This window comes from Molossus molossus, unplaced genomic scaffold (genome assembly GCF_014108415.1).
Source record: "Molossus molossus isolate mMolMol1 unplaced genomic scaffold, mMolMol1.p scaffold_m16_p_2, whole genome shotgun sequence".
Classification (NCBI taxonomy): Eukaryota; Metazoa; Chordata; class Mammalia; order Chiroptera; family Molossidae; genus Molossus; species Molossus molossus.
Window position 1 is genome coordinate 118,680,239 of NW_023425355.1, and position 25,480 is coordinate 118,705,718.

Below are 25,480 nucleotides of genomic sequence, written 5' to 3' on the forward strand. Positions count from 1 at the left end.
TTTAATAAATGTTAAGTCAATGAAAAATGTTTAAACCTAAATAATTCAAATACCTTGCAGGAGCAACAACAAGAAAAGTCTTGCTTTCAAACCATGATTAAATCTAATTTAATTTGTTGAATTAAACACATGTATTTTTTCATGTGAAGGCTATCAAGTGACATGCAGCTCTGGAGAGCTTCCTTTATAATCAGCATGTGCTCACCTACAGAGGACACAGTGACAGAGCATGTGACAGTGTAACTGGGCAGGTATCCCAGCTCTGCCATCTTTTATTTGTGCGGCCTTGAACAGGTCACTTAACATTTTGAGCTTCAATTTCATCATTTATAAAATGGAAGAAATTATTCCTACCACTCTCTCATGGTTACTTTGAAAATTGTATGTAAGTAAAATACATGGCACAGTGATGCTATCAGAGTAAGCAGTCTGTATTACCCCAAATTATGTCTTCTAATGTACGCTGACAACAAAAATTCAAGATTCAGCCTGTGTCCACAAAGCTTCTATAGTGCCACTGGGGAGAGGAGACTAACCCTTATGTACAATGGTAGTCTATCAAAACAGTGTCTTTTACAATATGTTAGGTTCCTGTTTTCCTACTTCACATTATAAACATTTGTATCCTCTAAAATTTAACAAATATATATATTTATTTATTTATTAAATTAATTATTCTAACTCTGAAAGAGCATAGAAATTAGTAAAAGGCATTTTGGTGGAATAATGAATGCATTTCATTATACATACCCATACTAAGTCTAATCTTTAAAACTATAACAAATAAATGAGATATTACTTTGAAAGAAAAAAAGTTGGTTATTTTACTATAAACTACTTGAGTTAATCATGAACACAGTGGTTATGTGTTTGTGTGTTCATGGACCTGAGTATACATTACTAAGCTTTCATAATTATCATGCTATAAAAACACTTATCGCCCTGGCTGGTTTGGCTCAGCAGTTAGAGCATCGGCCCACAGAGCAGAGAGTCCCAGATTTGGTTCCCACTAAGGGCACGTACTTACCTCAGTTGCAGTTTGTCCCCGGCCCCGGTTGGGGTGGTGTGGGTGGCAACCACTCAATGTGTCTCTTACATGGATGTTTCTCTCTCTCTCTTCTTCCCTCTCTCCCTCCTGCTCTATCTGAAGATAAATGCAAAAAAAGCCCTCAGGTGAGGATAAAACAAACAAACAAAAACACTTATCATTGTACTGCTAATATATGTGTATATATCGGTGTAAGTTTGTGATATGTGTGTGTGTGTAAACACAGAGACGGTCCTCGATTTACAATGGTTCAACTTAAATGGTTCAACTTTTGAACTATCTTTCAAATTTGCAATGGTGCAAATGGAGATATGCACTCAGTACAAACTGCAATTCAGATTTTGAATTCTGATCTTTTCCTGGGCTACAACTGATAATCTACAGTGTATTTATTGTGTTGGATAATTTTTCTCATCTGTAAACTAATCTAAGTGTTCTTAGTACTCTTAAGGTAGGTTAAACAAAGCTATGATATTTGGCAGGTTAGGTGTATTAAAAGCATTTTTTTTTTTTTTTTGGTATGTGCCCCTGGTGGGAACCGAACCCGGGACTCTCTGGTCTGCAGGCCAACGCTCCAACAACTGAGCCAAACTGGCCAAGGCAAAAGCATGTTTTACTTACAATATCTTCCATTTACAATGGGTTAAATGGGACATTAACCCCATCATAAGAAGCATCTTTGTATATATTCAGCATAGTATAATACCTTTAATTTCATATTCTCTACGTCTTCCAAGAAGATGATTTCTATTCAATTGAGAATGTAAAACATAAATTAATTTCATCAAGAAAACTGAAAGTTTAACCCCTAATCCTTGTGTAATCATTTTCATTGAACTCAATTTTTGCACCTAGAAAAATCTGGTTAGTGAAAAGTGGAATCAAAGAGAGTACATAAAGAATAATTTAGGAATTATTTAACTTGATATTCCAATAGATAATATTTTTACACTGGGGAAAACAATAACTCTAGTACATTTTACAAATACATGGTATTTTAAAAAGCTAAAATTATGAGCAAGTGTAATCTAAATGGTTATAGCACACAAACAATCATTTTAAAAGTTTAATTTGAAAAAATCAACAATAAAATATAATGCCATACTGAAACCATACCTTTCCTCTCTATAGCCTGTAGCCAGTGGGGTATAGCATACAGCATAGTCAATACATTCTTCTGGATTCAACGTAAAGTTCTTGATCCCAGAAAGGGCAGGATTTGATAACAGCACTTCTATTTGAAGAATGTTATCTCTTGCATTACGGAGAGGTATTTCAAACCAAATGCTCTCCTAGAGTTCCAGAACAAATATAATCAGCTCTTAGTGTCAGTCAGAGTCAGTGTTCTATCTAAGCAAATACAAAGAAAAGTTCAATACAATATAAGGCCATTTGTTTCCTTTTTCTCCTTGATCCACTACAGAATGTACCTTACTTGCTTTTAATCTTTTATTTTCCTTTATTAGTCTTGCTAAAGGGTAACATTATTTTTTTTTCAACAACAAGTACTCCAAAAGATCTTAATAGCTAATCACTAAGGATGCTGTAAAATTACATTTAAAATATTTTTTCCTTAGTACCATTATTAATGTGAGGTCCACTTATCGATTTCCTCTAGCTGTAGTACTCAAGCTTCAGCATGCAGGAGAATCAACTGTAGAGGTTGCTAAAGCATAGATCATTCACCCTCTACTCCAACGATTCTGATTCAGTAGATCTTGGATAAAGCCTGAAAACCTATATTTCTAAAACACTGTGGCTGCTGCTGTGGATCTAGAGGATATACTTTAAGTAGCTCTGTACATCAGCATCAAGCAATATGGATAATCTGAGCTAAGAAGTCATATTATACTTATGATATGACTATCTTCCTATTTAGATTGCTTTCTTCTGTTCTGGTTTCTCCCTCCCACCCACCCCACCCCACCCCACCCCACCCCACCCCCACCCTGTGCTACATACTCAGCCTTGAAAGGCTCTGTTCAAGTTCAAGGACATTTCCTGATCTTCGTTCTGACCCATCCTGGCTAATAACTCATATTTTATCCCATGACTGCCACAAATTACAATTAATGGCAATTTCCAAAAGCCAATAATTGAAGCAAATGTGTTAAAGGTGAATAACAGATAGGACACATCTCAATCTGAACAAAGACCAGTTGTATAGAATGCCTTAACCTAACAAAAAGGAGAATGTTGGACATTTCAGTCACACAGTCACAATTTAAAAATTGGTAATGGATGTACTTTAGGACATGGAGCTATTCTGAAATTTATCAAATCACATTACAGGAGTGGCAAAAAAAAAAAAAAAAAACAAAAACAAAAAACCCAAAACCTAATACTAAGCTGGTGGAAACAGGTGGTGATGGGGAGAGAATTAGTTATTCACAAAACATATCTTGAAGACAGACACTGCAGCTTTGCCCATGGAGCAAACATTTGCTTGATTACCTCTATATAAATAAATGACTGGATAAATATTACATTCACACACTCTCTGAGCAGGAAAAATTTAATTCACTGAGTATTTGCACTGAAAACTTCATACTTTCTACTCTCAATGGGTCTGAGTAAATAAAGATTATGTTTTGGCTCATAAAAGTTTAATTGCGTCAATGGCAATTCAATATGCGCTAGCAGAAACTATTTTTCACCATCTCCTCTCCCAGAAGATAATCATAAATTCACTATAAAAGGTTTACTTCTGAGGTCCCAAACATACAATACTATTAATTTAAGTAAGATATTTAATTGTGTACATCTTCAATTTTAATTTTATTCAATTTGAAAACATTACCAAGTCACTAAAAAAAAAAAAAAAAAAACTGTACCAAAGGTATTTCAAAAAGTACCACGTAATTCAGAGGAAGTAATGACTATAATGTTTCAGTAATTTCCTCAAATTGAAAATTCAGTATGAACAGTCCAGAACTCAGAGGAACCAGGTCATTCATTCCTCCGCTATTGCCACCTGCATGTCACCGTACCTACTAAAGTCAGGTCTCCCACTCCATCTCCAGCCCTCCACCATTCAACTTGAGACACAAAGATCGCAGAGGTGGGTGCTAATGCCACATTGGGGGGTGACGTGGGGGTGAGGAGGTATTCATAGGCACAAGGAGCTGTGAAAACCCAGGAACTCCTATAGTGTCTATAGGTTTGTTCACATGTATTCTGACATTTCCCATAATCTTGTGCCCAGGTGGGGGTGGGGGACTATGAAAGGCAGGGACAATAGAGAGACATCTAATTACAAGGACTGATCCCTAGGAAGTACACTCGTACTTAGTTGCTTAACATAACCTATAAGTGCGCTCGCTCTCTCTCTCTCTCTCTCTCTCTATATATATATATATATATACACATATATATATACACACATATACACCCATATATATACATATATGTACACATATATACACACACATATTATCTATCTATTTATATCTATACCATAGCAATATACATATATAGTAAATTAATGTAAAAGAGGACATGAGATATTTTAAAATTCAATTTAAGAATTTTTCACAACTTAAGATAAATTCAAAGCAGAATGCTTATTTTTCCTACCTTAACATTTCATGAGGAAGAAAAATGTGAATATCATGTACAACTCTCATGACATATGGTTTTTCACCCAGAAAAAAAATAAAGAATATAAACATATAAAGGAAAGAAGAAAATGCATAACAAAATGAGTACCTGAAAAAATATTTTTCATATTATAAAGGCTAAACTTTTAAATTAAGAACTTATTGAAAATGGTTGACAACTCACATGTTTTGTTTTGCATTAATGTTTTTATATTTGACACCATGTGGATTAACTATGCCTTTAACTATGTTCCTCACTTATTAGCTTGTGGAGAGATTTGTAGGTCTCACCATTAACAATGCAGTGAATTTAATTAAAAGTTGATTACAGAATGAAAAAATAAGTAAAGAAATAGTCACACAATTATCACTGACAGGGCAATTATTATGAAGGCGATGACTGATCTAAAAGTTAAAGCATATAAAATTTTGTTCACACACTTCAGTTTTGTTTTCACAAAATACAGCTCACTGCTCTATACTGGAACTGTTGTGTCGGTGGGAAGATAGTGGATTACTCTCATCATTCTCCCACAGCCAAACTATATGGCATACAAGAGATTTTTGAGTTCAATCAAAATGAAACAGCAGACATTACATGTTAAAATTTCCAAGAGAAATCCTAAATACTTTACCCCAACATAAAATGAACTACTAACAACCAATTACTGTTTATTGTGAATATAATCTGATTTTTGGAAACTGCTGTACGAAGTGAGCAAATTTATGTGCCTCAGGGTCTAAATATTTCTTACACAAACCCTATTTCAGAGATTCAAACCACTCATTCATCTCTAAGGAACAAGTGGAAATTGGATTTAATATAACAAAAGCTGAGAAGCAGATAGAAAATCAGAGATGGCTTAGTATCTTGAAAACTCCATTGCCACATCTGATGATTTAAGGTTTAAGTAAAATATTTCTCAAAAGTTTAGCAAAAACAGCAACTGCAGGAAAAAATATTAGGGAACAATATGTAGGTGATGAAAACAGCTTTAATGTTCTTCAGAAAGTATTCAGAAAGCATCTTCTTCAAGAAGTGCAAAAAGGTTATTTGATGGGATTATTTAAAATAGCCCATACCATCTCTACAAACTAAATCTGCACGTCCATGGATTGATAGCTCATGAATTTTTACCTTAGGCAATTACTATTAAAAAGTGACAAAGCTGCCCTGGCCGGTTTGGCTCAGCGTTTAGAGTGTTGGCCCGTAGACTGGGAGTCCCGGGTTCGGTTCCCACTAAAGGCATGTACCTCGGTTGCAGTTTGTCCCTGGCCCCAGTTGGGGTTGTGAGGGTGGTGGCCAGTCGATGTGTCTCTCTCATATTGATGTTTCTCTCTCTCTCTCTTCCACCCCTCTCTCTCCCACTCTGTCTGAAGATAAATGCAAAAATATCCTCTGGTGAGGATAAAAATAAAAAGTGCCAAAGCTTAATACCTTGGCCACCTTATCACTGTTATTGGTGGCCTATGTGGATAGAGTTAGTGGAAAAAGACTCCACTTCTCCACCAAACTCAGTTGAAAGTGAACATTTAGTTAGTGCAGAATACCTGTCTATAGTGACAAAGAGAGCAATGTAGCAGCTGATGGTGCTAAGTTTTGCTCCTGCATTCTGATATAAAACTACTAAAATACACACACACATAAACAACAACAAAAACTACTCAACAGAATGGGGGCTCAAAACTTGCATTTTCATTTAGACGTTGAGAGGAAATTATTTCAATATCTTTCTGAAATAAATATGTTAAATATTCAAAATGAAAAATAAAAGCAATAGTATAATTGATAATAATCTGAAATATTATACAAATAAAAAGAGTTATAGGTATCCTACTGTAGTATTAAATTAGGATTAAATAATAATAATGGAATTACTGCAGCGGGAGGGGGAATTCCCTTATGGAAAATTGAGAAGGGCCCATTTGAAAGTACATTATTCATGCAGACAATATGGTCTCCAAAGGGTATGTACAAATCTTAATTTAAAAAATAAAAAGCATACTTGAAGTGCATTGAAGAGACAAGTGATGGCTTCTTTTGCTTTTTTGCTCAGTTTTCCTATTTATCCATATAAAGTACCCTGATGGTATGTGTATCTCAGCCTGTGACAATCTTTACCATGTGAAGTTCGGAATTACAAAAATCTCAATTTCTTCAAGGGTGAATAATTCTTTCCCATAAAAGGGCAGTTTATGTACCCTTTAATGAGAAGATGCAACAGTTGTTTGTGAGTAATTTTGGAATTGTATCTATACTGTGAGTTTGTGTTGCATATTTCATGTCTATTCATCTCTATCCCTATTTTAAACATATGGTTAATAAGAAAGCCAATGTCTCCCCCTTTTTGAGGTGCCACCTCATGGTCTCAATTTCTCCTGGACCTATTTTTAAAATAGTTTTCCCCTGTGTCCTGATAAAGAGATTACTTTTAATCTAGTAATGATTTCCACAGCAAGTTGTTTCATAATTAAAGTTGTGTCATTTAAAAATAACCTTTAGGAAAGATTTTATTCAGCAGTGATAACAGTCATGGAAATAGAACATTTTCATTGAGTGAAATGATCCTACCATCATATTAAATAATTTTCCACATAGAGGAGACTGCTTTTGCGATCTATACTTGAGTGCATTTCAATAGTTTAATCATCCATTCTCTATGCTTCAGTGGAAATTTACCCAGAAAGCAGGTGGGCAAATAATTGATTTATAGAATGAAAATGTTTTACGTCTTTTCTCATTTTCTATTTGATGAAGCAAAAGTTCAAGATTCTAAATAATCGTATAAAGAAATGTATCTTCATATTAAAAAATAAAAATAACCTTTATCATAGATTTAAATATTTGAGTACTAACAATAAGAAAATTAAATTAAATGAAAACATGATTAACAGTAACTAATACTGTCTTCATGTTTCATTTAAACCAAGATTCTCAATATTTTACTCTTAGATAATCATGGACACGGTGTTAGTAACACTTGAATAATTCACATAAGACAATTCTATTCTTAGTCACTATTATTTAAAACCCTAAATCTATGCCAGTTGCTCCAAATACGCTTCAAAGTGAAAGACCTGCTGTAGAAACCAGGAAGAATCAGTATTTAAAAAGCCTAGAGACACCTTGTTGCTTTTATCAGACATGTGAGGGCAAGCATGAAGGCAAAGGTTAAGTTTCCTCTAGTAACTCTAGAAACATCCAGGTAGAATGCTAATCAGTGCAGCACTATAAGATACCACAGAACTAAAAAGAAAATATCTTACATATGCTTTCGAGGTACATATCACTGGACTTAAAAATCAAATTGCTGTAATTTGAATAATTTATCCCAATATGAGTATTTAATATTGATTTTTATAGGGATAGCAATTTAAGTGTACAACTAAAAGCTCTGTCTGCAAAAAGGCAAAATCTAATGAGCATTTAATGGGATCTTACCATAGAAATACATCTTATTTCAATAGTGTTTACAGGTTTCCCAGGATGGATATGGATCTCAAGATCAAACCAGACTTGTACATTGCTATCATCTAAAAAAACAAAAACAAAAACAAAAAAAAAAACATTTCTTAATATAGGCTTCAGAACACCATACTTAACATAAAAATTTGAGAAACATGAACAGATACCATTTGCAAACTCTTTTTTGATGGACTCATTTGTCAAGAGTGCTAGGGGAGGGTTAGAAGGCAAATTCATCACTGTTTGTGGGACCTTAAGAGAAGCCCTATTTTTCATGGCCATGATAATGGCCTGTAAACACTCCTTGCCTGGTGCCTGCTCCAGTAATTTTAGTTCTCCACTAAAATAAACTTATGGATGTTTTACTTTTTTCTTTATGATTTTTGAAATTGATTTTTTAGAAAGAGAGGTAGAGAGAGAAACATTGATGTGAGAGGGAAACACAGATCAGCTGCCTCCTGACTGGCGACCTTTCATTGCATGGGACAATGTCCAACCAACTGAGCCAGTACACCAGCCGGGGCTGGATGTTTTTCTTTTAAGTTAAAGATTAATATTTCAAAAGAAACAATCAATCCTTTTTTGCCATAATTGCCAAAGCACTAACCTATTATATGCAGGAATGTCTAAATATGGTATTATAATTCACAATGGTACATTTCCAGTACCACAAGAATCCAGTCTAAAGACAAAGTCAGGAATAGTTGAAGAGATTTCTGAATTCCTGGCACGGTGAAAAAGGATCCTAGCAATTTAGACCCAAGAAAGCTGCAATGGAGTATGGACCAAGTGAGGAGAAATTTATATTTATAATTGGGTTCCCAATACTGTTTAACAGGAGGCATTTCTGTTGCTGGTAATGACCAAAGTTACACTTTCAAATTCAGAAACCAGAACCTTGGTCTACCATAGCAGCCTAGTGTAGCAGGGTTTATACTAGCATCAAACTCAGGTTCTGTCCATTTGTTCTCATCTGTTCAGCTTCTCATTTTGATATTCTTTATTCTTCAGCATTAACCTAGTTTGTAGTTTAAGACATTCTCCAGTTTCAATTAATTATATGCATGTTATATCAGTATAGTCATGTTTTAAAGATTTTGAAAACTGATATATTTGACTAAATTAGATAAATCACTAGCTTCTTTGAGCCTCAGTTTCCTCATCTATGAAATAAGAGGCCCAGACTAGTAGATTTCTCAGTGTCTCTCTCTTCTGAGAAAGCATATTGTTTTGCATTGAATGCCATTATAGTTTAGTGTAGTATATGGCATTATCTTATACTGTACTTTACTGTTTTGTAACATATTATATTGCATGATATTGTATATTGACCTATTCTAATACTTTAGCAATCAAGAAGTACTTATCGAATTAGTGGAGCTGAGAACAACTCCGAAATTCAGAGCAATCCGCTAGTGAGGGACATGGAGAGAGGAGATCTAGCTGAGTACTTATTACAAATGTGTGTGAGAAGTTCCTGAGGGAAAACTTACCTCCATATTTTGTTGTTGTTGTTGTTGTTTAAAATCAGATCAGTTTTTATTTTTATTTTTTAAATACGTTTTATTGATTTTAGAGAGAGAGTTGGGGAAAAGGAGAAAGAGAAATATCGATGTGGGAGAGAAGCACTGATTGGCCACCTCCTGCATGTCCCTACTGCCATGTACAACCCGGGCATGTACCCTGACCAGGAATCAAACTGGTGACCTGTTGGTGCATGGGATGATGCCCAACCACCTGAACAACACTATCCAAAGTTACCTCCACATTTTGAATTACTTGCTGTGCTTATTTTATGGAAACCAATTAATTACCTTAAAAATACTAATGTACAAGGAATAAATGACCAAATTTATATTGATTATTAAGAAAACCACTGGTCACATTTGTTCTGGCTGCTCCTTCAATTCTATAAAAGGGCTTTAAATATTTTTATGATGTTTAAAAGTGACATCTCACAATAAACCAAAGTTCTTAAAATGAAAAGTCTTTCCCATTCTAGCTCATGCATATTTTATGAATTTTTCCAATGCTTTAATCCACATTGAACTCACAGAGAAAATAATTCTGAAAAGAAAGGGTGTCTATAAGAAGACTGAATGACTCTGGGTTCGTGCAAAGGGCAGTAAAATAGTCTGCCCATCTGTGGGGGCTGTATTAGTTAGGATACAAAACCACAGGGTGTGTGTGTGTGTGTGTGTGTGTGTGTGTGTGTGTGTGTGTATTTTTCAAAATAGTTCACTTAATTGGTTTGGTAAATCCAAAATCTGCAGGATAAATGGGCAGACTAGAGACTCAATCAAAGTACACAGATTAAATGTAATTCTCAACCAAAATCACCTTCAGAGAAAAATCAAGAATAATGTCTGACCTAATATCTGGGCACCATGGTCAAGCTAAGTTGACACATAAAATTAACTACCACATGGATAAATAACACCTACTATTTGTAATTGCTGTAATTTACATAAAGCAATGTTGGGATGAAGCTGATTTAATTCCTACAGTGCTAAAAATGTACATCAAATATGAATTCAATGGCTAGGATTGTAGATGTTTTATTGATGAGAAAAAACAAAAATAATAATCAATAAATATTTAACTACAGGGCCTAAGTATACTAAAACTTTTTTCTAATTATAAAATCAGTAATATTCACTATAGTAACTTTAGAAATTCTTTAAAAGCTTAAAGCAAATGGAAATTATTCATCATCTCATAACCAAGAGTACACTACTTCATTTTTTTTTTGGTATAAAATTCCATGCTTCACATTATCCATAAAGACACACACACACTGGGATATACAAATTATACATAATTGATATATCCATATAAGTGTGTATACACACTTTTATAATTCAGAGAATAGTCGCTATTAAAATTTAAGTTCCATCACTAGTCACTAGGGAAATGCAAGTTCAAACCACAATGACATATTTCCTCATACCTGTTAAATGATCATCACCAAAAAGAGAATATATAACAAATTCTGGTGAGGATGTGGAGAAAAGGAAACCCTTGTACACTGTTGGTAAGATTGTAAATTGGTACTGCCACTATGGATAACACTATGGAGGATCCTCCAAAACTTAATAATAGAACTATGTGATGCAGAAATTCCACTTCTGGGAATATATTCAAAGAAAACAAAAACACTGACTCAGAAAGATATCTGCACCCCCATGTTCATAGCAGCTTTACTTACAATAGCAAAGACATGAAAACAATCTAAGTATCCATAGATGAATGAATGAATAATTCAGGATATTATTCAGTTGTTAAAAAAAAAAGAACAAAAGAGAAAATTCTATCATTTATGACAATGTGGATGGACCTTGAAGGTATTATGCTAAGTGAATTAAGTCGCACAGAAAAAGACAAATATCTAAAAAAACAAGCAAAGAAGCAAAAAGCCCACAAAATTCATAGAAAAACAGATCAAACTTGTGGTTCCCAGAGGTGGAGGTTGGGAGAAATGGATAAAAATGGTCAAAAGATACAAACTTCCAATTATAAGATAAATAAGTACTAGGGATACAATGTACAACATGATGACTAGTTAACACTGCTGTATGATATAGGAAAGTTATTAAGAGAGTAAGTCCTAAGAGTTCTAATCACAAGAATTTCTTTTCCTCTGTTCATTTCTTCTTTCTTTTCTTTTTATTATATCTATATGAGAAGATGGATTTTAGTGGAGCCTATTGTGGTAATCATTTCACAATACATCCAGTCAATCAAACTATCATGCTGTATGCCTTAAACTTAGACAGTGTTATATATGTCAATTATTTCTCAATAAAACTGCAAAAAGAAACATTTATATGCAGGTAATACCTCTTCAAAAACATTTTAAACAAAATTTAAAAATTGGAAATATAATTTTCTATTATTCCACATAATAAATTATATAAGTAACATTTTCATACAAAAACATGTATGCATATCTTTAATTGTTTTATTCCAAAAAAATGTATTGGACTGAAATAATTGGACCAAAGGGGATAAACAACTCTTAAAAGATTTTTGTTTGTTTGTTTTTTAACCTCACCCGAGGACATTTTTGCATTTATCTTCAGATAGAGCTGGAGGGAGAGAGGGAGGAAGAGAGAGAGAGAAACATCGACATGAGAGAGACACATTGACTGGTTGCCACCCACACAACCCCAACCAGGGCCAGAGACAAACTGCAACTGATGTACATGCCCTTAGCGGGAACCAAACCCGGGTCTCACTGGTCCACAGGCTAACACTCTAACCACTAAGCGAAACCAGCCAGGGCAAAATTTTTAAACATACTTTAAATGCTCTCTTTAATTGTTATCAATTGAAATTCCCATTATAATGCATAAGATTATCTCTTTAGGCTTGACCATCATTAAAAACTGGGTGTTACCATTATTTTCATATTTCCGTATTTGGAAGGTTAAAAAATTCTTTAGTTATTTTCATTTCTTTTTTGTCCCAGCTTTACTGAGGTACACCTGACTTAAAAAGTGTATATCTTGAAAGTATACAACTTGATTTGATATACATTTTGAAATAATCACCACATTCAAGCTAATTAACGTATCTATCAGCTTACATAGTTACTTTTTTTAAAATGTTTTTACAGATTTTAGAGAGAGGAAGGGAGAGGGAGAGAGAGAGAGAAACATTTATGTGGGAGAAGCATCAATCAGTTGCCTCCATCAGTTATCGCCTACATGCACCCTGGCTGGGAATTGAACCTGCAACCTGGGGATATGCCCTGGAAGGAAATCAAACTGGCGACCTTTTGGTGCAGGGAACAAAGCTTGGCCAGGGCCATAATTACCATTGTTTGTTTGGGAGAAGGTGAAGGTTCTTTACCTCACCTGCATGATTTCAACTGCAGAATCCCTAAACTTTCACAACCTATTTTACTATTTTTTTCACCTTGTCTCAGCTCCAAATATTCAACTGATGACTGAATATTGCCATGTAAATTGTGTACTGTCACATCAGAATCAGGAAACACAAAACTGTGCTAAGCATTATAATCTCCCAGGCTTATTTCTACTTATTAAGTTTAACTAAACTACTTTATATTACTTCCCCCTTTTCCATTTTGTGTGGCCAAGCAGCCTGCAGGGGCCTTGAAGTGACACTAGATACTCCCCAAAGTACATATCCTAGAAAGCAGCACAGCAGAGTTACAAATAAATATAAGTTCATAATATGACTCCAAAAACCACCCTTGTGCTAAGTACCCTCCCAGCCTCTCAGGACCTTCCCCTTGTGTCCCTTAGATAAGACCCCCTATGAAGCTTATGAAAACCCTACTCTGAATTGACCAGTCTGGCCTTAGCCCAGGAACCCCAAAGCATTCCATCCAAAGATCCAAATAAAGGCATGTGCCCAGGTCCTTCCTCTCTCTCTGCCTCCACCCTGTCTTGATCTCCCTGGCAACCTCTGAGTATCTCTTCCTGGACCTGTGAGTAGCAAACTTCTCTATTTCACTTTCCTTTGCAGTCTTTTGCTGAACCTTGACTCACCACCATCTGACACCCTGGGGGCTCTACTTAACAAATGTTAACAAAGTTACAACACTTCTAAATTTCTATCTTAATATTTTTCTATTCACCAAGATACAAACCTTGTTATTTTTTGGAATCAATCTTTTTTTTCTACTTCCTTTCTCAAGAGAGTCATCTAATACTAGTTTCTAAAATGTTTTCCACCTTCAGTGGTATTTCTCTATCCCCATCACTACCATAAAAGACATCGTTCTCTTCACTTCAAACACTACTTGCTGTTGCAGTGGACTAGCTGGCCCCAACTGCTTTTCCCTTCCCAAGGTATTTTGAATGTTGCCTAAATATCACTCTTAACCCATGTATTCTGTGATGGTTAATTTTATGTATCGATTTGGTGGGGCTATGATGTTCAGTTGTTGAAGAAAAGCATATTATATTGTTAAAATAATATACTCCTTTATATTTTATCAGAAATTTACTGCTGTTTTTTGTTTAATAACAGAAATATATATGAAGTTTTTCACTTATGAAAGAGTAGGCAGCCTTCAAGGTGAAGGATTATAATCTATTAATGTTAACAGCAAAACAAATCCAGAAATTAAACAATACAAATTTAATATTAAAATAATACAATAAAATTCTGACAAATATATACAACACATTTGTATATGTATTATGAATGTAAAGTACCAACTCACAAACCAGTTTATGAATATTGCTAATAAAACTCTCCATACCAATAAATTTACCTGAATTTTCCTTATCAAGCTTGATAGATAATTCTGACACTGATTTCCGAAAGATAGATTCTACATTTTCATATTCATCTTCATTTTCATCTTTATCTTGATAAAAATCTTTCTCAGAATCATCATCTTCACTGGTTTTAATGGAAAACGAAAGTTTACCTACAACACACAGGTACAGATGTCAGATTAACCAGGGACTAGTTTTCTAAAATGAAAGGTCAGTTTCATACATTAAAGCTGCTCTACCTTGGAACTAATAACTACAAAGCCAAACATATATTCTAGATTTTAGTATCAGAATTAAATCTGATGGTGGTACAGAACAATTTAGTGGGAAGTTCAAGAATGTTTTTTCAAAATCTCCATTAAAATGATCATTTTAAAATAGCTTTATTATTAGCCCTGGCTGGTTTGGCTCAGCGGTTAGAGCGTCGGCCTGCGGTCCCCAGAGACCCTGGTTCGGTTCCCGCTAAGGGCACGTACCTCAGTTGCAGTTTGTCCCCGGCCCAGGTTGGGTTGTGTGGGTGGCGACTACTCGATGTGTCCCTTTCACATCGATGTTTCTCTCTCTCTCTCTCTCCCTTCCACTCTATCTGAACAAAATATCAAAAAATGTCCTCGGGTGAGGATAAAAAAAAAAATAGCTTTATTATAATAAATTGTTAAATGTGGCAGATAATAGAACTATATCAGCTTTCAGAAATGTGAATGAGTACAGGGTAGTTCAACATACAAAAACCTATTAGTGTAACACACCATATTAACAGAATAAGGAAAAAACACATGATCATCTCGATTGATGGATAAAAAGTATTTGACAAAATTCAACAGCCTTTCATGATAAAAAATAAAACAGGAATAGGAAAATGTCCTCAAAATGATAATGGCCATATATGAGAAACCCACAGCTAACATTATAGTCAATGATAAAAAACTAAAAACATTTTCTCTAAGATTGACACAAGACAAGGATGTCTGGTTATCCAACATACTAGTGGAATTTCTAACCAGAGCAATTATGCAAGAGATAGTAGTAAAGGCAGATGACACAATGTTATATGTAGAAAACTTTAATGATTTTACATAAAAAAGTGAGACCTAATAAATGCATTCAGCAATATAATATGCAGGATATAAAATCAACACATAAAATCAGTTAAATTCCTTTATATTACCAATGAACAATTTGGAAAAAAAAAAACCAAGAAAACAATTCTGTTAAATAAAACAGTTATTTCGATAAACCTACATATGTTCAACAATATGTATGCACTGGAGAAGGAAACCTAATTAATATTTCAAATACTATGAAATACTTCCAAGAATTAAAAGTATACATTCTCCATTCTTTCTCATTTCAGTCCAGTTATTTACTCAGTATATTTTTTCTTCCTCCAATACATCCATTCAAACGTTATTATATTTTTATTATCCCTTAACAAAGAAAAATCGGACAAGCATTTGTAAAAACAATTCAAAAGCCCTATATGACTATAACAAGACCATATATTATAGACCAAAATGAGAAATTACATATTTATCTTTACAAAAAGGAAATGGATGAAGAGAACTACGGAAGCAATTTCAGATACATTTAGTAAGTTATGTTTTAATTGAAAGGACACTTTTAAACAATGCACCTTAGTAAGAATTGTGTCACTAATGTCTACTTAATTTTTTCTAGAGAAAAACCTTTTACTTGGCGATGTAATTTTAATTTTATTTCTAAACAATTATGGAAGAAAAAAAAAGATGGTGAGGGGCAGGACGGGAGGGAGGGTGAGTGCATGAGAGAGTGAACTAGTGTGGGAGACAGTATAAGTGGACATGAAGGTGGATGACCAAACTCATGCAACGCAGAGACGCAGAGCAGAAGGTTCCTGTGCTGTGGATGGAGAACAGCCTGCTACTGCGGTAAGCAGCTCTTCAGGGCACTTCTCCCTGAACCACGGGGAGGTCCCACCATTTTGGAAGATCTTGGGTCTTCCCTGGGAGGAAGCAGTGGGAGCAGCCAGGGCCCAGCAACCTGAGCCCACCAGAAAACCTGGCACCAAGGGACCAGTGGACACCCAGTGTCAACACAGACCAGTGCACAGTAGTGGAGCTCCCAAGGTGCCTGCTGTGGAAACAGTGAACAGCCGAATGGCCTGGAGTCCAGCATGATCCCCCTCAGTAGCAGCCCAATCAGAGTAGAGATATACCCCCAGCAACAGAGGCTGGGGAGCAGACGTCCATCCACAAGCAACAGAAGCACAGATCACCAGCAAAGAACCATCCCCCAAAACTACAGCAAAGGTTGAGCAGGAGCTGAGCCCTACTGGGCAGCAGCACTCACCAGCCACCAGCAGTGGGACCTGGGGCTCCATCTGGGCCTGTGCAAAACTGCTACCCACAAGAGCAGTGGGAGACCGAAGATCTAGAGGGACCTGTGCGACCCAGGGGCCGAAAAGAATGGTGCAGAACCTGGGATCCAGAGGGACTTGTGCAAACCAGAGGCCCACAAGACCGGTGCAGAGCCGGGGTGTCAGACAGACCTGTGCGACCCAGCAGCCCAAGGTACGGACAGGGAGTGCGGCTCCAGCAGGGTCTGAGAAATACAGCTACAGGTGGCACCAGGGACCAGCAGGGAACACAGCTTCAGAGGGGCCCACGTAATCCAGCAGCAGCACCTACCAATACCAGCCCCCAGGAGTCAGTCCCCCAGGATCCACAGCAGGCAAGGGGCTACATGCAACAGATCAGTCTGGGAGTCACAGTAGCCTTACTTGATATACAGTGAGCTGCCTACACATCCAAACATCCCTCCCCAGGTATAGAGCTACCAGATGGCTAAAATAGGGAGACAAAGAAACAACACCCAAATAAAAAAAAAAAAAAAAAGAGGAATCACTGGAAAAGGAACTATACGAAATGGAAGAGAGCAACCTGTCACATAAAGAATTCAAAGCAATGATTTTAAGGGTGCTCAAACAATTTGGTGAGAACTACAAGCAATTTAATAAGAATTATGAAGAGCTCACTGGGAACTACTTCAGCCTAAAAAAAGAGGTAGAAGCTATGCATAAAAATCAAGAGGAAACAAAGAATGACATAGCTGTTATGAAAAATACCTTAGAAGGGTTCAATAGTAGATTAGAAGAAGCTGAAGACCGAATCAGCGACTTAGAAAACAAGGTAGGAAAAAACACTCCAATAGAGCAGTAAATGGAAAACAAAGAGTTTAAAAAGCAGGAGAGTTTAAGGGAGCTGTGGGACAATACAAAATGAAACAACATTTGCATTATAGGGGTACTGGAGGGAGAAGAATCAGAGAAAGAAATAGAGAATCTATTTGAAGAAATAATGACAGAAAACTTCCCTAAACGGGTAAAGGAAAGAGTCACACAAGTCCAGGAAACACAGAGAGTTCCAAGCAAGATGAATCCCACAAGACCCACAGCTAGACACATCATAATAAAAATGGTGAACATTAAAGACAAAGAAGGAATCTTAAAGGAAGCAAGAGAGGGACAGAAAGTTACCCACAAGGGAGCTTCCATTAGACTACAGCTGATTTCTCAATAGAAACGATGCAGGCCAGAAGGGAGTGGCATGAAGTATACAAAGTAATGCGAGGCAAGGGTCTGAATCCAAGACTACTCTATCCAGCAAGACTATCATTCAAAATTGAAGGAGAAATAAAGAGCTTCACGGATTAAAAAAAAAAAAAAGCTAAAGGGATTTATCACCACCAAATCAGCACTGCAAGAAATACTGAAGGGACTACTATAAGAAGAAGAAACGAGAGAGAGAGAGAGAGAGAGAGAGAGAGAGAGAGAGAGAGAGAGAGAGAGGCATAAAATTAAAATGGCAACTAATAACAATCTATCCATAATTACCTTAAATGTAAATGGCTTAAATGCTCCAATCGAAAGACAGAGGGTAGCTGATTGGATAAGAAAACATGACCCATATATATGTTGTCTACAAGAGACCCACCTTACAACAAAAGACTCACAGAGGATGAAAGTTAAGGGGTGGAAAAATTTTTTTCCAAACAAATGGAAATGAAAAAATAAAAACTGGTGTAGCAATACTCATATCTGACAAGCTAGTCTTAAAAATGAGGGCCATGATAAGAGACAGAGAAGGTCACTACATATTAAAAGGATCAATCCAATAACAGGATTTAACCCTGGTAAACATATATGCACCAAATAAGTGAGCACCAAAATATATTAAAAAACTTCTAGAGGATTTCAAGGGAGAGATCAATAGCAATACAATCATAGTGGGTGACTTTAACACGTCACTGACACCACTGGATACATCTTCTAGACAAAAAATTAACAAGGATTTAGAGTCCTTAGAAGACAAACTAGATCAGTTGGACTTCATTGACATTTACAGAACATTTCACCCCAAAGCTGCAGAATATACATTCTTCTCAAGTGCACATGGGACATTCTCAATGATAGACCACATGTTACGACACAAAGCAAGTCTCTACACATACAAGAAGACTGAAATCATATCAAGCATCTTCACAGATCACCATGGCATGAAACTAGAACTCAATTAAAATAAAAACACACAAAAAATTTAAACAGTTGGAGGCTAAATAGCATGTTATGAAACAACAAATGGATTACTAACGAGATCAAGGAAGAAATTAAAAACTTCCTGGAAACCAATGAAAATGAACACACAACAACACAAAATCTATGGGACACAGTGAAAGCAGTCCTGAGAAGGAAGTTCATAGCACTTCAGGCCTACCTCAAGAAATAAGAAAAATTTCTAATTGACTTTCTAACTCTACAAATTAAAGAACTAGAAAGTAAACAAACGAACAAACAAAAAAAATCCAGAGGTAATAGGGGGAAGGAAACAGTAAAGGTAAGAGCAGAAATAAACAACATAGAGACCAAAAACACAATTCAAAAGATCAATGAAACAAAAAGCTGGTTCTTTGAAAAGATAAATAAGATCAATGGACTTTTAGCCAGACTTACCATGAAACAAAAAGAGAGAAACCAAATAAACAAAATCAGAAATGAAAGGGGAGAAATAACAACTGACACCACAGAAATACAAAGGATCATCAAAACATACTATGAACAATTATACGCCAAAAAGTTGGACAATCTAGGAGAAATGGACAAATTTCTAGAAACACACAACTTCCCAAAACTGAACCAGAAACACATAGAAAAATTGAACAGACCAATAATAACAAAGAAAATTGAAGATGTAATTAAGAAACTCCCAGCAAACAAAATCCCAGGCTCGGATGGCTTCACAGGGGAATTTTAGCGAACATTCAAAGAAGAGCTAATACTCATTCTCCTCAAACTATTCCAAAAAATCCAAGAAGAGGGAATACTTCCAAACTCATTTTATGAGGCCAGCATAATCTTAATTCCAAAACCAGATAAAGACACTACAAAGAAAAAAAAAAAAAAAAACAACTATAGGCCAATATCCCTGATGAACACAGATGCCAAAATCCTTAACAAAATATTAGCAAAAAGAATTTAGCAATACATCAAAAAATTATTCACCATGATGGTACAATATTTGCAAATCAATAAGTGTGATAGACCACATAAACAAAATGAAGAATAAAAACCATATGATCATATCAATAGATGCTGAAAAAGTATTCAACAAAATCCAGCACCCATTTCTGACAAAAATGCTTAGCAATGTGGGAATAGAGTGATCATATCTCAACATAATAAAAGCCACATATAACAAACTTACAGACAACATCATACTCAATGGATAAAAACTAAAAGCATTCCCCTTAATAAAGGAAACAAGACAGGAATGCCCACTTTCACCACACTTATTCAACATAGCCACAGCAATCAGACAGGAAGAAAAAAATATAAGGGATCCAAACTGGAAAAGAGAAAGTGAAACTGTCATTATTTGCAGATGACATAATATTGTACATAGAAAATGCCAAAGACTCCATCAAAATTCTACTAGACTTAATAAACGAATTTGGCAAAGTAGCAGGATACAAAATTAATGTCAAGAAATTGATGGCATTCTTATACACCAATGATGAAGTCACAGAAAGAGAAACTAAAAAAACAATTCCATTTATCATCATGGCAAAGAAATTAGGATACCTAGGAATAAACTTAACCAAAGAAGTAAAGGACCTTTTCACAGAAAACTACAGGTCATTGAAAAAAGAAATAGAGGAAGATATAAAAAAGTGGAAGCACATACCTTGTTCATGGATTAGAAGAATTAACATCATTAAAATGTCTATACTACCCAAAGCAATCTATAGATTCAATGCAATCCCCATCAAAATACCAATGACATACTTCACAGAACTAGAACAAACACTCCAAAAGTTTATATGAAACCAAAAAAGACTCCGAATAGCCACAATAATCTTGGAAAAAAAGAACAAAGTAGGAGGGATCACATTACCAGATATTAGGTTATACTACAAAGCCACTGTAATCAAAACAGCCTGGTACTGGCACAAGAACAGACAGATAGATCAATGGAACAGAACAGAGAACCCAGAAATTGACCCAAGACAATATGCCCAATTAATATTTGACAAAGGGGGCAAGAGCATACAGTGGAGTCAAAACAGTCTCTTCAATAAATGGTGTTGGGAAAATTGGACAACGACTTGCAAAAAAAATGAAGCTAGACTACCAACTTACACCATACACAAGAATAAACTCAAAATGGATAAAAGACTTAAATTCAACTCGTGAGTCCATAAAATTCTAGAAGAAACTGTAGGCAACAAAATTTCAGACATCATATGCAGAATTTTCACTGATATCATACCTAAGGCAAGAGAAACAAAGGAAAAAAATGAACACATGGGACTACATTAAACTCAAAATCTTCTGCACAGAAACAGAAACAATCATCAAAACGGAAAGGGAACCCACCATATGGAAGAACATAAATGCCAATGATGCATCAGATAAGGGATTAATTTCCAAAATAGAGTACTCATACAACTCGACAAAAGGAAAGCAAAGAACCCAATTAAAAAATGGGTAGAGAACCTATATGGACACTTCTCCAAATAGGACATACAAATGGCCAAGAGACATATGAAAAAATGCTCAACATCACTAATCATCAGAGAGGTACAATTTGAAACAACTTTAAGGTATCACTTCACATGTGTCAGAATGGCCACCATCAACCAATCATCAAACAACAAGTGTTGGTGAGGGTATAAAGAAAAGGGGACTCTAGTACACTGCTGCTGGGAATGCAGAGACTGCTGCAGCCACTGTGGAAAACACTATGGTGTTACCTCAGAAAGTTAAAAATTGAACTTCCATTTGACCCAATGATCCCACTTCTAGGAATATACCCTAAGAAGCCTGAAATACCAATCTGAAAAAATATATGAACCCCTATGTTCATAGCAGCACTATTTACAATTGCTAAAATCTGGAAACAACTAATGTCCATCAGTTCATGAGTGGATAAAAAAGCTGTGGTACACGTACACAATGGAATACTTTGCAGCTGTAAGAAAGAAAGATCTTTTACCCTTTGAGATGACATGAAGGGACCTGGAGAGTATTATGCCTGGCGAAACAAGGCAAGCAGAGAAAGACAAATATCACACAATCTCACTTATTTGTGGAATATAATGAACTAAACAAACTGATGAACAAAATTAACCCAGAGACATAGAGGTAGGGTACAGATTGACAATCCCCAGAAAAGGAGGTTGGGGGGAGAACAGATAAACCACAGAACTTATATGCATGTACACATAACCAATGGACATAGATAACAAAGCTGGTGAAGGGGTGGGGAGAATGGGGAGGAGGGTGTCAATGGGGGGAAAAGGAGAAACATCTGTAACAAAAACAAGTTAATATAAATAATTTAATAAATAAATAAATAAACACATGTTCCTCTTCACACTAAAAAAAAAGTTACATCATTATTATTATTATTATTATTATTATTATTATTATTATTATTATTTTAGGCTTCACCAGAGGATATTTTACCACTGATTTTTAGACAGTGGAAGGGAAGGAGGGAAAGAAAGAGAGCAACATCAATGAGAAACAGAAACATCGATTGGTTGCGTTTTGCATGACCCTGACCAGAGCAGAGGATCAAACCTGCAACCTAGATATATGCTTTTTACCGGAATTGAACTCTCAATCCTTTGGTCCATGTGCCAACACAATAACCACTGAGCCAACCAACCCATAAGAACCAATTACATTCTTATTTTATTTTATTTTGTGTTTAATAAAATGACATGTCTAAATAGCCTTTTGGCTTTGAATTGTCTTTTTATCAAAGTAATATATGATGTGGGATTTCCCTTGTACTCCTGAATTGCAAATTTCTGCAGTCTACCACACAACACTATAGATATTCTAATAGTATTCTTACAATATGTAAGAGGAAAGAAAGTACTTCTTTGTTCATTGGTGTTTCAATTACATTTTTAAATTGCATCTTATTTTTGGTTATTAGTTAGCTACAGTAGAAGAGACAAGTAGTCAAATTTCTGTAAACTTATTAAAAGAATAACATTAGATTCAGGAACCTGACTGTCAGCAATAAACCTTTGAACCAAATGCAGTAAATACTGATTATGAGAAGGATATATGTTTCAAAAGATGATAATTTTTTTCCACAGTGTATGTACATGTGATTATTTTGTTCCCTATATTCCTCTGTTCGGGCTAAGGCCAATCCAAAAGGGAACAAAAGTAAATAAACACTTGATTGTTGGTGCTTGAATTTATCAGAGTGACAGGAAAATTATTAGATGGCTTTGGAAACCTATAGTAGTGAACAAAAGTAACTCTCTAAGATACAGAACCATTGACTTAATGGAGATTCTCAGTTTGTCTGAAGAAAGCATTACAAAAAAAATCTAATAGGAATAGTAATTATAGCAGTTATACTTTCAATTGTATAAGCTTTTATTTTGACAAATGGAGTTCTTTATCTGCTAAACACTCTAAATGATAGATTTTTCAAAATGCTGTTTTAACAGTCAATAAAATAAACATTTCTCGGTATAGAAGTCATTTTATAAAATTAGGGATTGTTTTTCCCTAATTTCATATTATCTTGTAAAATGTAAATATCAGACTCAATTTAAAGGCTAAGCAATGTTATTTTATACTAATGGATTTTCTTTGGAAAATAATGAAAAAACATTTATTAAATGCTTACTCTATATTTGGCATATGCTCCATTCATGATCTATTTAACTACTTTAATAGACATGAGTTAGTCACTAGACTTATTTTAAAGCTGAGTAACCTGGACTATAGAGAAGGTTGGTAACATACTCCAGGTCGCATAGGTAATAAGTCAGGAATACATATTTCCCTGACACCAACTATGGGAAATGCTACATTAAGTCACGTCTAAATATCACCAAATATACCACAGAATAAATGGGTTTTTGATTGGAAAAAGAGCAAAATCACTCACATACTTCTTCCACAACATTTATTTTGATCTAAAGCGATAGGTCGCAGATACTGCTCAATGATTACCTAAACTAGTTCATCTTTTAGAAAACCCCCAGTAGCAAGTTTCCATGGCAACAGTTAAACCCTGCAAAGTTCTGACCTCTGCACTTGGTCCCCTCACACCCTCCTTGTTCCTTGCACTGGCTTCATGCTTCACCACTCCTTGTCACTAATGAGGAACACTGTTAAGAAACATTCTGTGCAACTGGGTTTGGTCAACTTATGAATTTCTTGGAGGCACATTAATTACATCAAAAAGTTTTTTCATAAGTATTTGCTCTAAGCACATTATATTACACATGATCAAATGCATTTTCATTGTTTTCTTTTTCTAATATACGACCCTAGAAAATATAAGTAGCAAGACTAGAAATGAAAGCCTAAGGAATCTTTTGCTAACCCTCCTTTTACTTCTACCTTTTGATTTTCTTATTTTAACCTTTATTGTAACTCATTTTCTTTTGTTTTATTTCCCCTTCAAAAGGCAAGGTAGAAAGACAACATTATGTGGATAATAAAGAACATAGATTAAAAAAAAAAAACAGTTTTCTGGCCACATCTGTCTTTATTTTGTGTACAATACAGCTCATCTCCCGTTCTTTTTAAGCTCCTAACTTTTATGATAAAATGTACACAACTGAAGGGTTAAATATTATCTACTATATATGACATGTAAGAAATCTGACATTCACTTGTACGACATGGGGGTTTGGAGTGCAGATTCCCTGTGCAGACAAAAATGGGTGGGGGGAGGGGAGAGAGAGAAAAGTTTTATTTTTCCCAATAACAATGCTATCTGTATCTTGGGTACTGAAAATATCAAACATAAAGATTTTAAACAGAATATTGTAAGTAGATTTGTCTGCCACTAGAGCCTTCTTCCAAAAGCAACCTGAATTTATATTCAATAGAGCATCTACAGCCTGCCTTGCAGCCCCAAGTAGAACTACATCTCTGTCTCTAACACATATTCAAGAATTTCAAGAGTGTGTTGTGCCAATTAAATGTGGGCCTCATGGCAAAGACTGGAAGTGCAGGAGTGCCTTCCTCCAATTTAAAAGAGCAATGCACAGTTTTCAAATGTACACTTTCCTCCCAATTTGTAAATCTTCCTCGTTCTCATATTTTACTGCACTCTTATTATTGCAGTACTAAGTAATTTAAAAAGTATTTTAGAAAGAATTTTGTTTTTGAAATGTATTGCTTTTTCCATTCAATACTGACGAGACACCTGCTGCTCTATGCTAGGTGTTGGTCTGGAGGATGACGCTGGCCTGGCAATCCAAGGACCGATTATTTTGTATAAAGGCAGAAAGTGCATCATTTGTCATCACTCGTTGATCTATTAATACGAATGAATTTATCTCTAGCCAATCATCTGAGTGCAACTTGAGAACAGAATTAATACTTATTTTGATTTTGGGGTGAGGGGCAGGAAGAAAAGGTTTAGAGCTCACAAGCCCTCCAGTGTAACACCATGCAGATGGCTAACGCCCAGGGGAAACATGAGAGCACAGGCTGCCTAGGAAAGCAGACATGGCAAATACAAAGAGAACAGGCCAGAAAAAGCACTAGAGGAGGCAAGCAATAATCATTCATTTTCTCCGCAGT

General features: G+C 35.4%; 1 protein-coding gene across 1 annotated transcript in view; it reads right to left on the reverse strand.

Moving 5' to 3' along the window:
• Positions 1-25,480, reverse strand: part of CFAP47 (cilia and flagella associated protein 47) — a 442,571-nt gene that overhangs the window by 101,431 nt on the left and 315,660 nt on the right. The window contains exons 51-53 of the mRNA XM_036270144.1: positions 14,364-14,522; positions 8,090-8,181; positions 2,165-2,340 (exon numbers count right to left, since the gene is read on the reverse strand). Of these exons, the coding sequence (XP_036126037.1) occupies positions 2,165-2,340; positions 8,090-8,181; positions 14,364-14,522 (427 nt within the window). The remainder of the gene's footprint in view (positions 1-2,164; positions 2,341-8,089; positions 8,182-14,363; positions 14,523-25,480) is intronic.